This window comes from Sinocyclocheilus anshuiensis, unplaced genomic scaffold (genome assembly GCF_001515605.1).
Source record: "Sinocyclocheilus anshuiensis isolate Anshui unplaced genomic scaffold, SAMN03320099.WGS_v1.1 scaffold477, whole genome shotgun sequence".
NCBI classification, from domain to species: domain Eukaryota; kingdom Metazoa; phylum Chordata; class Actinopteri; order Cypriniformes; family Cyprinidae; genus Sinocyclocheilus; species Sinocyclocheilus anshuiensis.
In genome coordinates this window covers 556,051-573,543 of record NW_015536549.1, presented here as the reverse complement: position 1 = coordinate 573,543, position 17,493 = coordinate 556,051, and the positions used below count along the sequence as shown (strand labels likewise).

At 37.7% G+C, this 17,493-nt stretch overlaps 3 protein-coding genes and 1 pseudogene across 11 annotated transcripts in view; all 4 read left to right on the top strand.

The window, feature by feature from the left end:
- The window catches only part of LOC107699155 (plasma membrane calcium-transporting ATPase 3-like), a 31,614-nt gene extending 29,294 nt beyond the window's left edge, over nt 1–2,320 (top strand). For 5 of the 6 annotated variants that reach the window (XM_016500366.1, XM_016500343.1, XM_016500373.1 and 2 more), the window contains one exon: nt 1,331–2,320. In XM_016500366.1, coding sequence (XP_016355852.1) covers nt 1,331–1,729 — 399 coding nt within the window. In that variant the 3' untranslated portion in view covers nt 1,730–2,320. The remainder of the gene's footprint in view (nt 1–1,330) is intronic. The other variant, XM_016500381.1, reaches the window with a different exon arrangement.
- Nucleotides 2,321–4,422: 2,102 nt separating this feature from the next.
- On the top strand, nt 4,423–7,422 carry LOC107699216 (uncharacterized). 3 transcript variants are annotated; one of them, XM_016500430.1, is made up of 5 exons: nt 4,423–4,591; nt 4,952–5,506; nt 6,414–6,533; nt 6,755–6,778; nt 6,939–7,422. In XM_016500430.1, exons 2-5 carry the CDS (start codon nt 4,970–4,972, stop codon nt 7,275–7,277), a joined length of 1,020 nt encoding a protein of 339 aa, XP_016355916.1. In that variant the 5' UTR covers nt 4,423–4,591; nt 4,952–4,969; the 3' UTR covers nt 7,278–7,422. The 3 variants fall into 3 exon arrangements, with proteins under 3 accessions (XP_016355916.1, XP_016355900.1, XP_016355908.1); XM_016500414.1 differs by having other exon boundaries at nt 4,901–5,506; XM_016500422.1 differs by lacking the exon at nt 6,755–6,778 and having other exon boundaries at nt 4,901–5,506.
- A 1,544-nt stretch (nt 7,423–8,966) lies between these two features.
- LOC107699238 (insulin-like growth factor II) lies at nt 8,967–14,099 on the top strand. Of its 2 annotated transcripts, none has more exons than XM_016500443.1 (4): nt 8,967–9,072; nt 9,898–10,045; nt 11,305–11,465; nt 13,847–14,099. In XM_016500443.1, exons 1-4 carry the CDS (start codon nt 9,016–9,018, stop codon nt 14,033–14,035), a joined length of 555 nt encoding a protein of 184 aa, XP_016355929.1. In that variant the 5' UTR covers nt 8,967–9,015; the 3' UTR covers nt 14,036–14,099. The 2 variants fall into 2 exon arrangements, with proteins under 2 accessions (XP_016355929.1, XP_016355924.1); XM_016500438.1 differs by having other exon boundaries at nt 9,895–10,045.
- A 2,420-nt stretch (nt 14,100–16,519) lies between these two features.
- The window catches only part of LOC107699103 (uncharacterized), an 8,932-nt pseudogene continuing 7,958 nt past the window's right edge, over nt 16,520–17,493 (top strand).

Genomic DNA, 17,493 nt, shown 5'->3' with positions numbered 1-17,493 from the left:
TGCTGTATAACCACACATGACGAGAACGAGGATGTCAGAAAAAGTAACGGACCATTTTGATTAATGTTTTTACGGATATTTTTTTCTATTGAATGTGTACTTGCATGCCATGCATGAACGGGAAGAGGAAACTTGAATTATTGTGCATGGTTGCATGGGAGACAAGTCCCATTTAATGTGTTCATACTTTTGAGGGCATAGAGTGTTTAGGTTTTCTTTTTCTTTCCAAAAGACAAGGCAATCAAGATCTTCTAAATGTCCTCGTATTAGAGTGAGCTAATATAATCAAAGATACTTTGCTTTGTTTCATTTATTATTTTTTTTCTTTGATTTATTGAAAGTGGATTTTAAAAAGGCTTTCAGATATACCCTATACATGTAACAAATAGAAAACTGATGATGTCAGAACAATAAATAATGCTTACAGTAACTAATGCAATCTGTTTTTTCAAGACTGAATCTGTATTACAGAATTTGTCAACACCAACAGTATGTGAATACGCATGTCTTTATTTCCTGTATGTTTTTGTGTTTGTGCGTTCTGTGCACAGCCGTGTAGTGTAAACCTCATTTTTTTATGTGTTTTCTAAGTGTGTATGTGTTTGTGTTCGTACCACATGGTGGTGTGTGGCTTCAAAATCATTGTTTTATGTGTGTGTTTACTGTTGTTTGTTTGCATGTGTTTTTTGTTTTCTTAGAGTGTTCCATGAATTTTAACCACCTCGTATTGAACTGGCAACAGTGAAAGTTGTAATTCTGTTTTTGAACTTTGCAGACACATTATTATTTTTTATTTTTATCTGTTGATTTTTATGGTCACTAATTTGACATGCCTTTCTGCTCATAAAACATCAGAGGTTAAAATTTTTTTTTTTTGATCAACAAAAAAATCTGAAATTTGTGTCCAATGTGTCATGCATTAGAACCACGTATTAAATGAAAGGCAGACGGGGCTAAGGCTGCTTTGACAGATCATATTCACGATATTTATGGTATTCTTCCGTTTTATTGGAACAATTTGTGTTTGCCGTCTTGTGTATCATCTTGAGATTTCCTTTTCTTCTTGTAATTACAACTTGGATTTCAATGATTATTTTTGGGCGTCATTCTATAGAGGCCTATAGAATGGCTGTGGAGTTTTGTTTCTTTTCAAAGGCCTACTGCACCAAAGGTCTTAATGGATGTGAAACTTTCAGCTCTCGCAGGTCAGCTAGCTGAAAGTGCTTGGGTAGTGCAAATGGGGGACTAAACTTCTCTCCACCTCTCTGTCCCTTTGATCCCTCCATTTTCTTCCCTTTGACATCTCCTACCCTGCACCCTTGACATATAGATCCGGGTGGTGAAAGCTTTCCGTAGCTCCCTCTACGGCGGCATCGAGCGGCCCGAGTCGCGGAACTCCATTCACGACTTCCAGGCGCACCCGGAGTTCATCATCACAGACTCGGTCCACAACATCCCCCTGATCGACGAGACGGACGTGGACGATGAATCGGAACGCTCCAACCATAACCACGTGTGTGTGGCGCTTCGTCACCCCAGCCCTCACTCTCAGCCCCAGGAGCCCCAGAGGCCTCCACGATCCCGCTACCCGCCCCGCCCGCTGAGGCAGCAGAGTCTGCCAGTCACCCTCAACTGCAACAACAACGCCACCGAGAGCCACGTCTACCTGGGCTCGAGTGTTTCCCCCTGCCCTGCGAGCCCTCTGCATAGCTTAGAGACTTGCCTCTGAAGGTCAGAGGTCAGCCAGTTGAGACTGCCAGCCAGATGGAGAAATGCTTGTTTCTGTACCTAATCTTTGTTCCTATCACTATCACAGATTCACTGCTTCAAAATGCTCAGTGCTTCTTTACAGTATCCTGTGTGACCCAAAGACAATCCCGCTCCGCATGAAAGTGACTGATTATGTTCTCATACAGTATGTTGCACTTGAAAAAGTACCCAAAACGTCGAGATGGATCAACGTGTATGTAGGTGTGGACTCTGGCTAAAGGTTTTGGGGGAAAAAAAAGAAGTTTATTTGGGGATTACTCCTTTCGCCTTTTAATTAATAACATTATTGTTCCGATTATTATAGTGGTTATATTTCTGCTCAAACTACAGCAATTAATACTACAGTTACTATACTCCAGTTATGATACTTCCATCGTTTAGCTTTATATAACTAAGTATGTTTGTATGTATGACATAAGTCTGTATGTATGTGTATTTGTTTGTTTGTTTGCTGTTGTTTAAATCCGTGTCTATGTTCTCATTGGTTCCACACGTGCCCCTCTCTCTGTTTTCTGCGGTAGAGTGTGATGTGTATGTCCAATTAAAAAAATCTAACCATTGTAGGAAAATCTTACAATACTTGCTGGAAATGACGGACAAAAGAGGCAACGGTGCAAGAGCATTGGTCTTGACTTTGAAGAGCATCTCACCTATTCCTGAAAACACGACATATTCCACTGTTCAAAAAGAAAGGAAAGACATTTTCAGGATTTAGGAAATATCAGTTAATTTTTTATGATGTGTTATGTTAGTACAACAGATCAGCAAGACGTAAATATGTCAGAAAATAAATACTTAGAAAGCGTTTGATGGGAAATATAAATTACTTCATCACTTACCCATCAGAACGGGTGACTGTGTGCTTAAAATACGGCGTTTATGGGTCTAGAAAATGTTCAGATACACAGGCAAAGATTTTTGATCCGATCATGTGGAACCCTTTAATCTTTTAAACTTGTATACAAAGTAATTAAACATCTGCATGATTTACCATAAATTTGTTTATGCATCACACTCCATTATTCCAGCTCTTTCTTGGGTCATAGAACAGTGCACATACTCTGCCAGAGACTGATTGTTGTCAGGCTTGAAGGTAAACTAACTTTTTCATTACTTCTCGGTATAAAAAAAGAATATTGTAAATAGGTTAAAACTGTTCTAGAACATCTGCTTTTTAACAGTTAAATATTATAATCAGGTTATGATTATAATAATTCGATCAAATATAATTTACAAAGAGAACTTATGAATAGAAGCCATGGAGAGCTAATAACTGCCATTATTACCAACCTGATAAACACAAAAGAGAAAAGACGGTTTCAACGGCAATAACATAAACGTTACTGCGCATGCGCGCTTTTGTGGCCCTAACTTAACTTCCGGTAGACTTCCAAATAGAATCAATAACAGCAACGAAGTAGTCCCTATAAAGTAGATTATTTTTAATAAGCAAAATATGTTTGCTGGGTAAATCAGACGGACTTGCTGAAAATGCTAATTCATTCTCTGCCAGTAGGAGGTGCTTTAAAGCGGGAGAAACAGGTTTCCCCAGTAACGGCTCACAACTCCTGCTTTATCAGGCATATAACATGCAAGATTAAATGAAAATGACATCGAAAAATTTCTAAAGATAGTCTTCCTTCAGAAAATACAGTGATATAAAAACACTCGCGCCTCGTTTTGATTTTTAAACGTGCAGTATGTGCTCATGTTTATTCAACGAAGCCTTTTGGAAAATCAGCCAGTTTTGATATTGTGGCGAGCGCCACAAAATAATAAATGTATGGGAAACACATCCCACAGCACAACCACCTGAGCCCAACTTCAGTCTACTCATCACCTTAACTTTAACTGCATTTGTAGCCGGTGCCATAGCCAGACTGATAAACAAACACAGACCGGAAGTTAACTTCGGGCCAGGCGCGTGCGCCCGATGAAACCGTCTGTACTAGGAAACAACGTAAATAATCATCTAAAATATTTTTGTATTGCTTTTTTTCTTATATTATTTGTTTTACACTTCAGTTTTTATGATTTTTTTTTCCAAATGATGAATGATAAAATCACTGACAGCCAATCGGAGACCGCCCTACTTTAAAGAGCAGGAACAGTTAAAGGGGTCATATGATGCTTTTTTAAATATCATTATTTGGTTTTCTTTGCATGCACATTTGGGCGGCATTATGCTAATATTTCCACATAGTGAGGTAGATATGTGGGGGCGTGTTAGAACGAGCCGTTTTAGGGGGGCGTGGCAGAGTCTTAACTTTGATAAAGAATATCTCTTTGGTTTTGAGACTTTAGTCTTTGCAACTTCAGGGATCTTATCTATTCACGAACAGCTTGTAACACTCCAAAGAGAAAGGAAAACTTGAAATCGCATCATATGACCCCTTTAAAGCGGCTGACAGCAGCGCATGACATTATCGTGCAGTGGTGTGGACGTCAGATTAGTTATTTACAATAAGTAAAACAGTGAATAAATTGGTAAATGACATAACAATGATTCATTAAACGTTTACCAACTGTTTTACTTTTTGTCCTCGTTCTACTTCTGTATCGAATTACATTACACTTTTACAACAATGACTTTTATTTTGACATCAAACTCCGGAAGTTATCTCCGGAAGTCCTCTGGACAATTCAAAAGGCCACGCCCACCGCGGAACGAATCTATGAATATTCGTACTAACCCCGCCCATTGGAACAGTTTTTCACGGGAACCGAATATTACACAACACCGGCGTGAATTACATTTGTGGTCTTTGGTGTGAAGACATGAGCGTACCGCTTATACTCCGAGTCAAGTGACCAATTTTAGGTACATGATAATTGTTTTTAGTTTGGTTTGCTATATGTTTCCTGTCTACATTTGTCAGCTGAGTGATCGTTGGTCGTTCTTAACGATAAATTCACCCTGATAACATTAGTTTCAGACAAAATATCATACAGTTAACACTGTAAAAATATAATAAATGAATATACCGTTGTCTTTAAAAAGTCATATCGCTGTCATTTTTGCCACCTCTACATGTTAAGTATTTAGTGAAGAAATGCGCAGATATAAAATACTCATACATAAAACAGCAGATTGCAATAATATGAAAGCGTTATTCAACCAATCCCACAGGTTCAAACTCTTCTGAATGTCATGGAGAACTTTGTGGTTTACATTCCCAAGGAAGCATGTGTCAAGAACATGCCTCTGCAGTCCCTGTCCAGCTCCACAGCCAGGAAGATCAGTGTCGCTCTGTCTCCACATGGATCAGAGAAACAGATGCAGCAGACTGTGACGTGGATCTGTCCGGTTGAGCTGCGGGAAAAAGAAGTGGCTGTGGGCAAGGACAGCAGAGAACTGGTCCCACTGAGCCAGAGGCAGCTGGTCTCCAAAATAACTCCAGGTCAGTTTTCGCTGCCTGTTGTGAGTTCCAGCATCACTGCCTTTAAGGCCTTAAGAACGATTTTAAAAGCACATAAGCCTGAAATACAATTTTCCGGGCTGGAAAATGAAGCTGCCTCTCTGCCCAGCATCAGGGATTCCGATGTTCGGCGAAATGCCATGATTCTATATAATGGCCAGATCTTCCTCTCAGTGAGGCGAGTGAGATTACAAAACTCTCCCTCAGCAGCTCCAGCTGTGTGTCCTGTTTCTCCCAGTCAACAGATCCAACTAAACACATCTAGATGTCAAGCACAAACACCCCTGGAAACTTCACCCAGACCACAGCAGAGCAAGGTAGGAAGGACATTTCCCTCTTGTATTACATTTTTCAGTCTGTCCTGAGAAAAGGTATAAATGCCAGGAGGTGTAAATGTGAAGTCATCATGGTGATTCTGATTAATTTGAATTAATATTAATTTGTACTATTGTAGATTTAAAGGTATAGTTCACCCAAAAATTTAAATTTTTATCATTTACTTACCCTCAAGTTGTTCCAAACCTGTATAAGTTTCTTTCTTTTGTTGAACACAAAACGAAAATATTTTGAAGAATGTTGGTAACCAAACAGTTGACTGTAGCCATTGACTTCCATAGTATTTTTTTTTTTGTTTCATACAGAAGAAAGAAAATTATACAGGTTTGGAACAACTTGAGGGTAAGTAAATGATGACAGAATTCTTATTTATGGGTGAACTATCCCTTTAACTGCACTGACAGTGTCAGATGACAACAAAATTAGAACTGAAATAAGCTGGATAATGACACTAACTTTGCAACATCAACACTGTTATTGAACTGAATCGAATGAACATTGAACTGACTTGAGCTGAATAAAGACAGTGTTGTCTTCTGTAGAGATACACTCATGATAACTTCTTTCTCTGTTATCATCACTCTTAAGATGGATTTCATTGTCATGCTGCAGGGAATCTTTAAAGCGGCTTCAAATATGATCATGAGGACAATTTAAAGCTGTTTATGCCTCTACATAAATGATCTGTCGGATAAATTAATGTATGATACCCTTTTTACTTTACTTGGCTATAAAGGTTCTGAAAAAAAAAAGGTTTTTAGTGATTTTTGTTTTTTTAGAACAAAAAAAATTTAATGATTCACTTTACTATTTGTGATATATTGTGCATTATTTGCTTTAGGCTTTTGATACATTTCTGATTGTTGCATGTCTCTTTCCAATCCACAGAGTCAGGATGTTCAGACTCCAGTCAGAGATCTTGACATTAATACACAGATTTTACCTCTTTTGCACAAAGTCTCTGAAGAAATGCCTGAACAATGCTGTACAGACAAAGAGTGTCAAAAGGTCAAGCTTTAATTTTTTATTTTACACTGTATAAACTAGGTTTTAAAGAGAGACATTATATTTTTATATGAATAAGGGTGCTGTAAATTAAAATTTGTTTTTTTAAGGAATGATAGGCATAAAATGTCCTGGGAGCTAAAATAGGTGTCCTGAAAAAGCATAATTGTCAGTCCTGTCTTTTTTAACTAATTGAAAAACTTAGTCAGTCAGAAATGTTTTCTGCCTGTCAATCGGGGGAGGCTAGGATATGGCGACTCTCCCTCATCTGGACATAAATTTTTCGGACTGAAATCCCTTACAGTACCTATAAATCTGTATAAAAACAAATTGTTCACAACTTTAAAAGTGATTAAGTAATGTTTTAAATCTTTCAAAACCTAATGAATTTTGCCTTTGAATTCACAGGAAGAAGAGTCCAGGTCACGGAGTAGCACACCTAAATCTCCTGAGGATCTGGAGTCTGGTCAGGAGACGTCTAGTTCCCTGCCCAGTATCCTCCAGCAGATCAACCACACATCTTCTGGCATCTCAGAACAGCCCGAAGCAGCAGGAGGACAAAGAGAGACATCCGAGGATGACAATGAGCATTTAGAGGGCGCATTGCTCCCCAGGGCTGAGAGCTGTCTTGCATTTGATTTTGAACAGTTGGCCCAGGAAGAGAGAATCAACCACCTACGAGCTCGGCTGAGACAGAAGGAAGCATCACTCAGCATCTTTAACTTAAAGCCGACAGATCAGCTTTAGAGGATCCGACTGTGCCAAAGATGTCTGTTCAGGAGGTATAAAAGTTCCTTGTGCATCATATTATTTGAGCAGCAGAAGAATGTCATAAAGCTTAAAGGAATAGTTCACTCAAAAATGAAAATTCAGTCATCATTTAGTCACCCTGAAGTTGTTCCAAATCTGAATGACTTTCTTCCTTCTGCTGAACACAAAAGAAGATATTTTTGAAGAATGTGGGTAGTTGCTGGTCCGCATACTATGTAGTAAATGATGACAGAATTTCCATTTTTGGGTGAACTATCCCTTTAAGATGAATAAGTTTGTTAATTCAGTTGACAGCACAAATATTGTCATTTAATTAAAATATAAATGCAAAATAATGATTTTCACACCATAAGAGACACATTTAAGAATAGTATGTGTTTGTGCAATAAATACGGTGAATAATTTGTGAATAGCAATGTTTGGTTTAGCTGCTAAAATTAAAATGCTTCATTCATTCTCAGTTCAAATAAAAGGATTTATGTCATACTGAGCATTAGTCATTTCATTATGTAAACCAACTGCTGTACATCGTACCTCCAGTTAATAATGTACCCACACATCTGACTGTTAACATAACGTTTTGTCTTTATTTTATCTGTAAGTGCACTCTATCTGATTGGCTCTGAATGCGTTCCTACATCTATCTTTGTTTCATTTATCATTCCAGCTGAAGCCTACACACTCCAAAATCACTTAACCGGCTTCTTGCTGAGATATACTCGTGATAACTTCTTCCTCCATTGTCGTCACTCTTAAGATGGATTTCAATGTCATGCTGCAGAAAATCTCCAAACCAGCGTTATATAAGATAATGATGACAATTCAAAGCTGTATATGCTTGTACACAATGAAGGATTTCTAAATGAATAATATCCGTCAGATAAATTCATCCCTTTTACATTACTGAGCTATAAACGCTCAGATGGATGACATTAGGATGTCAGTTTTAGTTTGTTGTTGTTTATTAATCAGAGTTCTTTTGTAGTTTCATGCGTCTCCAATAAAAGACAAGCTTTGCGATTAGGAGTTGTCTGTGTGTAGAGGAAGCAGTGTTGGGAAGGTTACTTTGGAAATGTAATAGGTTACAGCCACAGACGCGCATTGTCTTTGGATGGTTCAATATATGAACGTGCAGGATTCATATATTGTCTTTTTGCGGCTTAATATTCACAGACACTAGTCCATAGCGCGTTTTGATTGAAGTGTACTGACCTACCTTTGATTTATTTATCCAAAATGTGGCATATTCCATCTGCGGTTAGGCTAGGCCCTATAGGAATTCCGTTTTTATGACTGGATTCTACGAACCAGTCTGTTTTCCGCATCGCGGAAATTATAGGGCCATACGTCTCAGAGTAGTCAGTGCAATTTGGGAAAGAAATCAATTAAATCTGTATGTGGATGTGTGTAAATATTCAAACGTAATCCCCTTTGTAATCTTTAACATTTGCATATGTAACTGTAATTTAATTACACATTTTTTCTTAGTAATTGTAACTGATTACAGTTACATTTATTTTGTAATTAAATTACGTAACGCCGTTACATGTAACTAGTTACTCCCCAACACTGAGAGGAAGGCTAGGATGTGTCCTTGTGTGTGTGTGTGTGTGTGTGTGCAGTTGGCCCGTCCCCTCCTGGTCCTCCTATAAGAGCACACCCGAGTAAAAACGTCAGTAGCTCTTTAGAGAGACCAAACCATAAAAAAATAGACATGCCATCAACCTGTCATGCCAGACGGCTTCAGATGCTAAGAGGATTCCTGCTGAAAGTAAGACTCCACATGCACTTCCATAGACAAATTGTATTGTAGTGGGAGGCACCAGGATCAGGCTTTCATATTAAGGACCACTACACCTGTTGCACATTATCTGGGTGTAGATAGAATTAGGGGGAAAAGACCACTTCATGCTGTGTTTTTACCTTATTTTGGGGCATTTAGACTCAATGCTCCATAAAAGTTAGTAAAAAAAAAAACTTTCCTTTTTTGCTAAATGACTAGTTTCCATGGATGAGTCAAATTACCTTTTTGTGACTAACAATTACTGCCCCCAATGCAGGTTTGCATGTTAGGGAGCTATTATGACGTCAATTTGTCGTGTGGGATGTAGAAAAATATAGATCTGCAATCCACGCCATCATATCAAAAGGTCAAAACAGTTTATGCTTTTGCAAAAGGTAATTTTCTGAGTCAGCAGTTTTTCTGTCTTAAAATAAAGGTTCATTATTGGAATTGATGGTTCCATGAAGACCCTGAACATCAGTGGAGGTTCTTTACAATGGAAAAGGTTCTTTAGATTATTAAAAAGTTATACCAAAAAAAGCACTATTCATTGATTCTATAGAATCACTGCAAAAACACCCTTTTGGAACCTTTATTTTTATGAGTGTAAGGCAACATGCAATCTGTATTCAAAGCATCTTGCAGAGCAAAGCCATCTGGACTTTTCGTACATGCTTTCAAATCAGTAAGGTTTGCAAAACAAAATGTATTCAGAGCGTCATCCATCAAGCATTGTATCCATTGTTTTGACAGAAAGGAGTGTATCTGTCCGATAAGATGCAGGTGGCTGAGAGTTTGTTTCTGGTGAAGCAGGTGCTCAGCTGGCGAAGTGTGTGTGTCCTCTATTCCCTGTACTGCGTCCTGATCCTGCCAGACGCCGGCGAGGCTGCCAAAGCACGCTGTGGACGAGAACTAGTTGCTGACCTGGAGTTTGTGTGTGGGGACCGTGGCTTTTACAGAGGTGAGAGTCACTTACAAACTTCATCTTACACTTCTAAAATCCTGTGTTTGGATACTGTAGAAACAAATCTGGTTTCAAACGTGTGTGTTGATTGTGTGAGTCAAACCCTGACATGGTTACTTATGTACCGTTTGGTGGGAGCACAGTGACTTGCATGTCTCTAAATCATTAAGCTCACTCATAACATTATATTCATAACACTTAATATCAGTGTATTAAAAGTGGCCTTGCCCTGAAGATACAGACAGTGTTATCAAGACAAGCCGTAATCATTATGGTGTTGATGCAAATCAACCAACCAATAGCAAACAGTAATCATCTGCTGTTGTAGGTGGTGTGAAGTTATAGTTTTTGATATGAAACATTTAATAAATGACATAAGTTACCACACCAACATGTACTCTTGATTTGTGGGTGTTGATATCAACATTTTTTTATTTCTGCTAACTGAGGTCCTTTCACCCTGTTCCATATTCAAGGCCACCTTGACACTTTTCTCTATCATTTTCTCACTCCTTTTCTCAAAAGGAACATTATGACACGGTCTTACAATATCTTATTTCAGCAATTTGACAAAAAATTTCAATCCTAATAGTGGGCTACATAAACTATATACACGCCATTCAAACATTTTTTAATTGATTAAAATTACAGTAAAACTGTCAACTATTATTACAATTTAAAATAGCTGTTTTCTATTTGAAAATATTTGAAAATGTAATTTATTCCTGTGATGCAAAACTGTATTTTCAGCATCATTACTCTGGTCTTCAGTGTCACATGATCCTTCTGAAATCATTCCAAGTTAAAAATAACAGCTTTTATTTGATATATATACAGTGGTGTGAAAAAGTGTTGGCCCCCTTCCTGATTACATTAAAGTGTGACAAACATGCAAAAAAATAAGAAATCAGGAAGGGGGCCAACACTTTTTCACACCACTGTATACTGATTATTTTTATTTTGGATTTTCTTACATTTGATATATTTATGGAAATGTCTTAACTCACTTTTGATCAATTTAATGAGTCTTTACTGAATAAAAATAACAAATTCTATAAAAAAAATTAACTGACCCCAAATTTTTGAACTTTTGTGTTCTCAATTGTAGTTTTATTAAGCGCATGATTTATTTTTTAGAGAATACAAGGCATAATTTGTCCTGCACGACCCCATTTTGGCAGTTTGCTAGTTGCAGCTAACTCACATTAATGTAACTGGCATTAAAACCATTTTGCTTTGTGTCTGTTGGCGGTTAGGCAAACCTGGAGCAGCCCGTAGCGGCGGTCCTCGCTCTCGTGGGAAAGGGATCGTAGAGCAGTGTTGTGTGCGTGGATGTGACCTCCAGCATTTGGAGTCGTACTGTGCAAAACCCAAGAAGGTGCGGCGTGACGTCCCTGCATCTCTGCAACAGACTCTGGTGAGACATCAGTTCTACAGATACACATACAGATCCCATTCAGCTGATTTTGCCTTTGTAAAGCATAGAGGAATATCTTACCCAAAAAATGTAAGTCATCATTTACTCACTAACCCATTAGACTTTCTTCTGTAAAAGGGGACCTTTTTTAAAATATACTGTCATTCACGCACTTAATTACAGTTAATGGGAGAGGGATCTTCAAAAAGGAAGCACCATATTGTATATATAGTCGTGGCTGTCATGTACTATAATTACATCTGTGTCTTTAAGACGGGGGAGTATGAGGCATGATGGGAAGTTTTGTTCATGTTGTTGGTGAATTCATGGCAGAGAAGTAAAGACGCTGTTGGTAAAATGTTAACCAGCGTGTGACTGATTTAATTCAGTAGAATGTGCTTCCTCTGATAAGGATCAGATAACTTAAGAAACATATACATAACATTGGCGACGAGGATGGGATGGAGGGTGTGAGCACTGATTGCACGCGATGGAAAAGTCAGGTATTCCTACGTTTGAGTGCTACAAAGATCCCGCGACCCTTGGGCCAAGATGGACAAGGTAGCTGACAGCGTTTGAACTTTACGCAGACGGAAAAGGACTTATAATTGAAGAAGATGTTGCCGCGTCAGTCCGGCAACGACGCAGAGCGCTTCTTTTGCATCACGCTGGGCTTGATGTCCAAGATATATTCTCCACGCTGCCGGATACGGGGAATGCTGACGATTATAATGCGGCCGTTGCAGCCTTGAATGCATACTTCGTGCCACGAGTGAATGCTGCATATGCACGGCAGTCATTTTATAAACTTTCCCAAAACTTCGGTGAGACGGTTCAGCAGTTTGCAACGCGTCTTAGACAGGCAGCCAGAGACTGTGCATTCGCAGGCGACATAAATAATCAAATTCGGGATGCCATCGTAGGCAAATGCTCATCAACATATGTGCGCCGCAACCTTTTGGAGGAAGGACCTAATCTCACACTTGTTCGCGCGTTGGAGGTTGCTGCTCTCTGTGAACGGATAGAGGAACAGATGTCTCCATCATCATCAGTGAGTGACGCATCAAAGCCTGACACAGAGTCTGTGAATCGAGTCTGGAGAAAAGGAGGAAAGCAGACGAAAGGAACATTTAAAGGAAAACAACAAGCAGAAAACAGTAAGATGAATAAACAGTGTTACAGATGTGGAAATACAGACCATTTTGGAAGAGATTTAAAATGTCCTGCCCGAGGCCAGATGTGTCACAAATGTAAAGGACGTGACCATTTCTCAAAAATGTGCAAAACTAAAAATGTTAAGCAAATGGTTAACCAAGTGGAAGGACAGACTGAATATGCATTTGTCATCCAAGATGACTGCAGGGGTACAGATAGATTGAATGTTTGTTTGGGGAATGTTCATTTGAGGATGCTGGTAGACTCAGGCGCATCCAGCAATGTCATCGATGAGAAAACTTGGGAGAAACTGAAATCAGAGAGAATTAAATGCCATTCGTACATCCCGGATACAGAGAAGAAATTGTTCTCTTATTCATCTGATCAGCCTTTGCCAGTAAAGGGAGCTTTCAAGTGTGATGTAAGAATAGGCAGTCGGATGGTACAGGCCGAGTTCATTGTCATAAAAGCGACTGGTGAACCTCTGTTAGGCAGAGACACAGCCACGAAACTTGGAGTACTCAAAATTGGCACAGACATTGCAGCAGTAACGGACCTCAAGCAATCACTTCAGTCACAATACCCAGAAGTGTTTCAGGGAGTTGGTAAGTTGAAAACTAAGCAAATCTGTCTGTACATAGATCAAACAGTCCAGCCAGTAGCCCAGCCTTTAAGAAGAATACCATTCAATCTAAGAGGTCCTGTGGAGGAAAAGATAAAAGAACTCCTAGAAATGGACATTATCGAAGATATATATATATATATATATATATATATATATATAATTTATTTATTCATTTGTATATACATATCTGTATGCCTTTGGTTCATGAATTGGACATAAACTGCCTCTCACTTGAACTTTAATGAACATACCAAAGGGACCTTGAGTGAATATCAAGATTTTCAGTGAAAAATATCAAATTCTAGTTTATTCCTCACATATGACTTCACAAGAATATTGTGCATAAGTTATATAATACTACATGGCCATATTTGTCCATTTAGAATTTGATAACTATTTCTCATTCACTTTTGTTATGTTTTAAAAAATGTTCAGGATATTGTTAATGAACCTAACCAGAAATGAACCTTTTGTGTTTTATGGAAGAAAAAAGTCACACATATTAATATGTCCAATAGTTCCAGCAAGTAAAACCTTGCTGCTTTGAAACCCAGCAAATTACATGAAAATTATACACTCTCTCCTTTTCTGTTTGTTGCAGGAAGATCAGTTTTGGCCGGTGTTTCAGAGGCAATACCAGAAGCATGCAGAGATGAACAGAGATGAGGAAGCTGCTTCTCAAAGACTCAGAGAGCGGACGCTTTACCGATTGCGCTCCAGAGATTCAGTATTACTAACCAACCCACCCCCCTCGACACAACAGCATCCTTCCACTGACACGGTGACATAAGGACCAACATTTATCCACCACATCCGATAGTCATGGCTCTTTTTGGATCTGTGTGGACGCTATGAATCACCTTTCTTTTCTAAAAAAAAGACTTTTCTGTCCTTGCAGACGTATAAACTGAGAACTATGTAAAAGAAACTAGAGGACAAAATGTCAAAGCCACTCATGCCATGAAAGTGAAGAGCAGGGTGTTTGTGTACCTGAACTCTCATGGGTTGTAGTTTCACTAAGCATATGCGGAATACAATAGGAATTGTATTTTTCCCATTCACTTTTGTTTTCAGCTTCCCTCCTAGCATTGACTTCAGTTCTCAGATGCATTTGAATAAATGAGTTCAAAGCAATTTAAGGATGAAAGTGTTTAGATGCTATACTGTTATATATTACACTGATGGCCAAGTCATTTTGAATGTAAATGTGATGTTCTTTAATGAAAGACTACTGATATTAGTGAATATATTTTCTTATGTTTTTTACATTTAATTTATGTTCTCTGTGATTAGAGTTTTCTGATACTTGTGAAATATGCATCTACAAGCAGATTTGTAAAGAAATTGAAATAAAAGAAAACTGAGGACACCATGCTGTTCTTTTTCTTGTTAATGGCCATCATTTTCTGACATACCCAGATCAGCTCCATTTTAAACGACGCACAAAGACAGACTCCAGGGGCCTCATTTATAAAACATGCGTACGCACAGATTTGATCTTAGAGTGTGCGTACGCTAAAATCCACGGCAACGTTCATATTTATAAAAACGGTCTTTGATGTGGAAAAGTACTTACCGTCACGTCAGGGTCTGAGCAGGCGTACGCACGTTTCCTTGTGGCAAAGTCGGAGTACTGCAGCTATTTGAAATCTAAGCTGCAATAATAATAAAAGCGGTGTACTTGGCCACATGTCACTTTCACTTTATAAAGAAATGCCAAATCACATGCAGGTTTTTTCAGACCGGAGGCCATAATCATGTAATGATTTTATTAATGATTTATATTTAATTTTTCTTTCAGTAATGTTTTTTTAAGTTTTTCAATAATTTTGTGATACTAAATGTTTTATTAGTTGTCATAGCAAGTGATTTTAAAAGTAGGATGGCTCACTTTTTATAACATGATTTTTATATGGTAATGATATTAATTAGGGGGCGTTTACAAGGCGGAGATCTGACACCAGTCAGCTGCGCACAATTTCCAGATCATTTGCGATTTAAATGTCACATCTGGAAGAGAGGCGTACGCACGTGTTTTTGTGCGCACGTTCGTTTTCTCTGAATCGCACTTACGCACTTTTGAGAAATGATCTTAGAACAAATTTAGGACGGGTTATACGCAACATTTTATAAACGAGGCCCCAGATCTGCTGGTGCGAGCTGTAGGATCCTGAAAGTCGCATGTTTCTAAGATTCTTTTGGATTATTAGATGACGTCCCAATGACCTCTGGTAAGGCAAAAACATTAGTCTGTTTATGCTGAATAAATAATATCCCCACAGCCTTGGTGTTATCACTATCTAAACATGGAATAAGTTTCTTGTTGGTATGCATTGGTGAAGTTTGGTGTTATGACTTGGATGATCTTCACAAAGGTCTTTAGTAAGAGTGCAGGCAGCATTTTTTACATTGCAGGAGTGCAACACACAGCAATGATGAAAGAGTTAGACAAGCAAGACGACCAAGGACAGAGCAAAAAATAAAAAATAAAAACCACAGGTCAAAGATGTTTAAACTACAGTACAAAAAGAACTACTGTAGTATTGCTTGTGTGTGTGTGTGTTTGATAAGTAATATTAAGGGGATTCAAAGCTTTTTAAAAAACATTTTCCATCACGATTCACAATCTACAACTAAATTTGCCATACTTTAGCATAAAAAAGTTAAAGAGGTACTATTAGAATATTTACAAGAAAATTGCCATATAGTAAAGTATTATTTACATCTAAGATTGATCTACATATTATTTTAAAGGACAAATATTTACTAAAATCAACTTTTATGAAGATCAACTTTTGTTAAGTCATCAAATAGATACTTTGTTCATATATATATATATTTATATATATATATATATATTTTTTTTTTATATCTCCAGTAAATTTATTTTTATTTATGTCTATTTTTGTACATATATATATTTATATATATATATATATATTTTTTTTTTAATTATTATTATTATTTTTTTATTACAGCACACCTCGCTCGAGGCGACACGAGTTCAATTCCATCTGAAGGTCCTTTGCCGATCCCGCTCCCCTCTCTTAGCCCAATGCTTTCCTGTCCTGTGCTCTACTGTTCTGTCCCAATAAAGGCATAAAAGGTCCAGAAATATATATATAAAAAAAAACCTAATTACAACTGCTGTTCACAGCCATGATAAAATTCTGTAAGCTGCTGTCAGTGACTATTAGCATCTGTAATTTGTTAACTTGTTTAAAACAATTAGAAAATATTACAGAACTGAATAAAAGCTACTGGAATTACTCCCCATCTTGAAGGAAATTCTTCATGTAAAATCACTGATGAGTGTATAACACAGGTAATGTAACACTGCAGAGATAATCAAAGTTAGTCATGTATCGTTCTATGTGAGGTTTGTCCAGCTGAAAACACTCTTTCTCGACCCCCTCTCTGCCCTTGAGCTGTGATAAGAGGACTGCTAGAGTTCATCTGGAGTTTCACAGGTGACAAATCTGAGCTTTCCAAGAGTTACACACTTGATCTGCTCTTTAAGGAAAAGTGGCATACATACATTTTATTTATGTATGAAGTTGTATATCAATGAGATTTTCATAATCTGAGGGCTCTGACATCATTTGCATCATTGTGATTGTGAAATCATCAAAAGTTTGGGAATAGTAAGATTTTTTTGTTGGCTTTTTTTTTTTTAAAGGAGACTCCCATTTATTAACAGTAATTGTGTTAAATATTTTTACAATTTAAAATAACTGTTTTCTATTGTAATATATTTTTTAAATGTAATTTATTCCTGTGATGGCAGAGCAGAATTTTCAGCAGCCATTACTCCAGTCATCAGTGTCGCATGATCCTTCAGAAATCAGTCTAATCTGCTGATTTGGTGGCAAGCAAACATTAGCATTGTTGAAAACAATTGTGCTGCTTAATATTTTTGTGGAAACTGTGATTCAGTTTTTTCAAGATTCTTTGAGAAATAAAAAGTTCAATAGAACAGCATTTATTTGAAATAGAAATCTAAAATTAGAAATGTCTTTACTGTCACTTTCGATCAATTCAATGCATCATTGGTGAATAAAAGTATTAATTTCTTTAAACAAACAAACAAACAAACTCACTGATCCCTTTTGAACTTAATGTCACTCTTGATATGAAGTGAAGTGACATGTGGCCAAGTATGGTGACCCATACTCGGAATTAGTGCTCTGCATTTAACCCATCCTTAGTGCACACACACAGCAGTGAACACACACACACCGTGAACAC

Coding starts and splice junctions, on each gene's coding strand:
- LOC107699238 (XM_016500438.1), top strand. CDS start 9,016: ATGCCATCAACCTGTCATGCCAGACGGCTTCAGATGCTAAGAGGATTC. Junction 9,073..9,894: donor TAAGAGGATTCCTGCTGAAA/GTAAGACTCCAC, acceptor TTTCTGGTGAAG/CAGGTGCTCAGCTGGCGAAG. Junction 10,046..11,304: donor GGACCGTGGCTTTTACAGAG/GTGAGAGTCACT, acceptor GTTGGCGGTTAG/GCAAACCTGGAGCAGCCCGT.
- LOC107699216 (XM_016500414.1), top strand. CDS start 4,922: ATGGAGAACTTTGTGGTTTACATTCCCAAGGAAGCATGTGTCAAGAAC. Junction 5,507..6,413: donor CCAGACCACAGCAGAGCAAG/GTAGGAAGGACA, acceptor TCCAATCCACAG/AGTCAGGATGTTCAGACTCC. Junction 6,534..6,754: donor CAGACAAAGAGTGTCAAAAG/GTCAAGCTTTAA, acceptor GAAATGTTTTCT/GCCTGTCAATCGGGGGAGGC.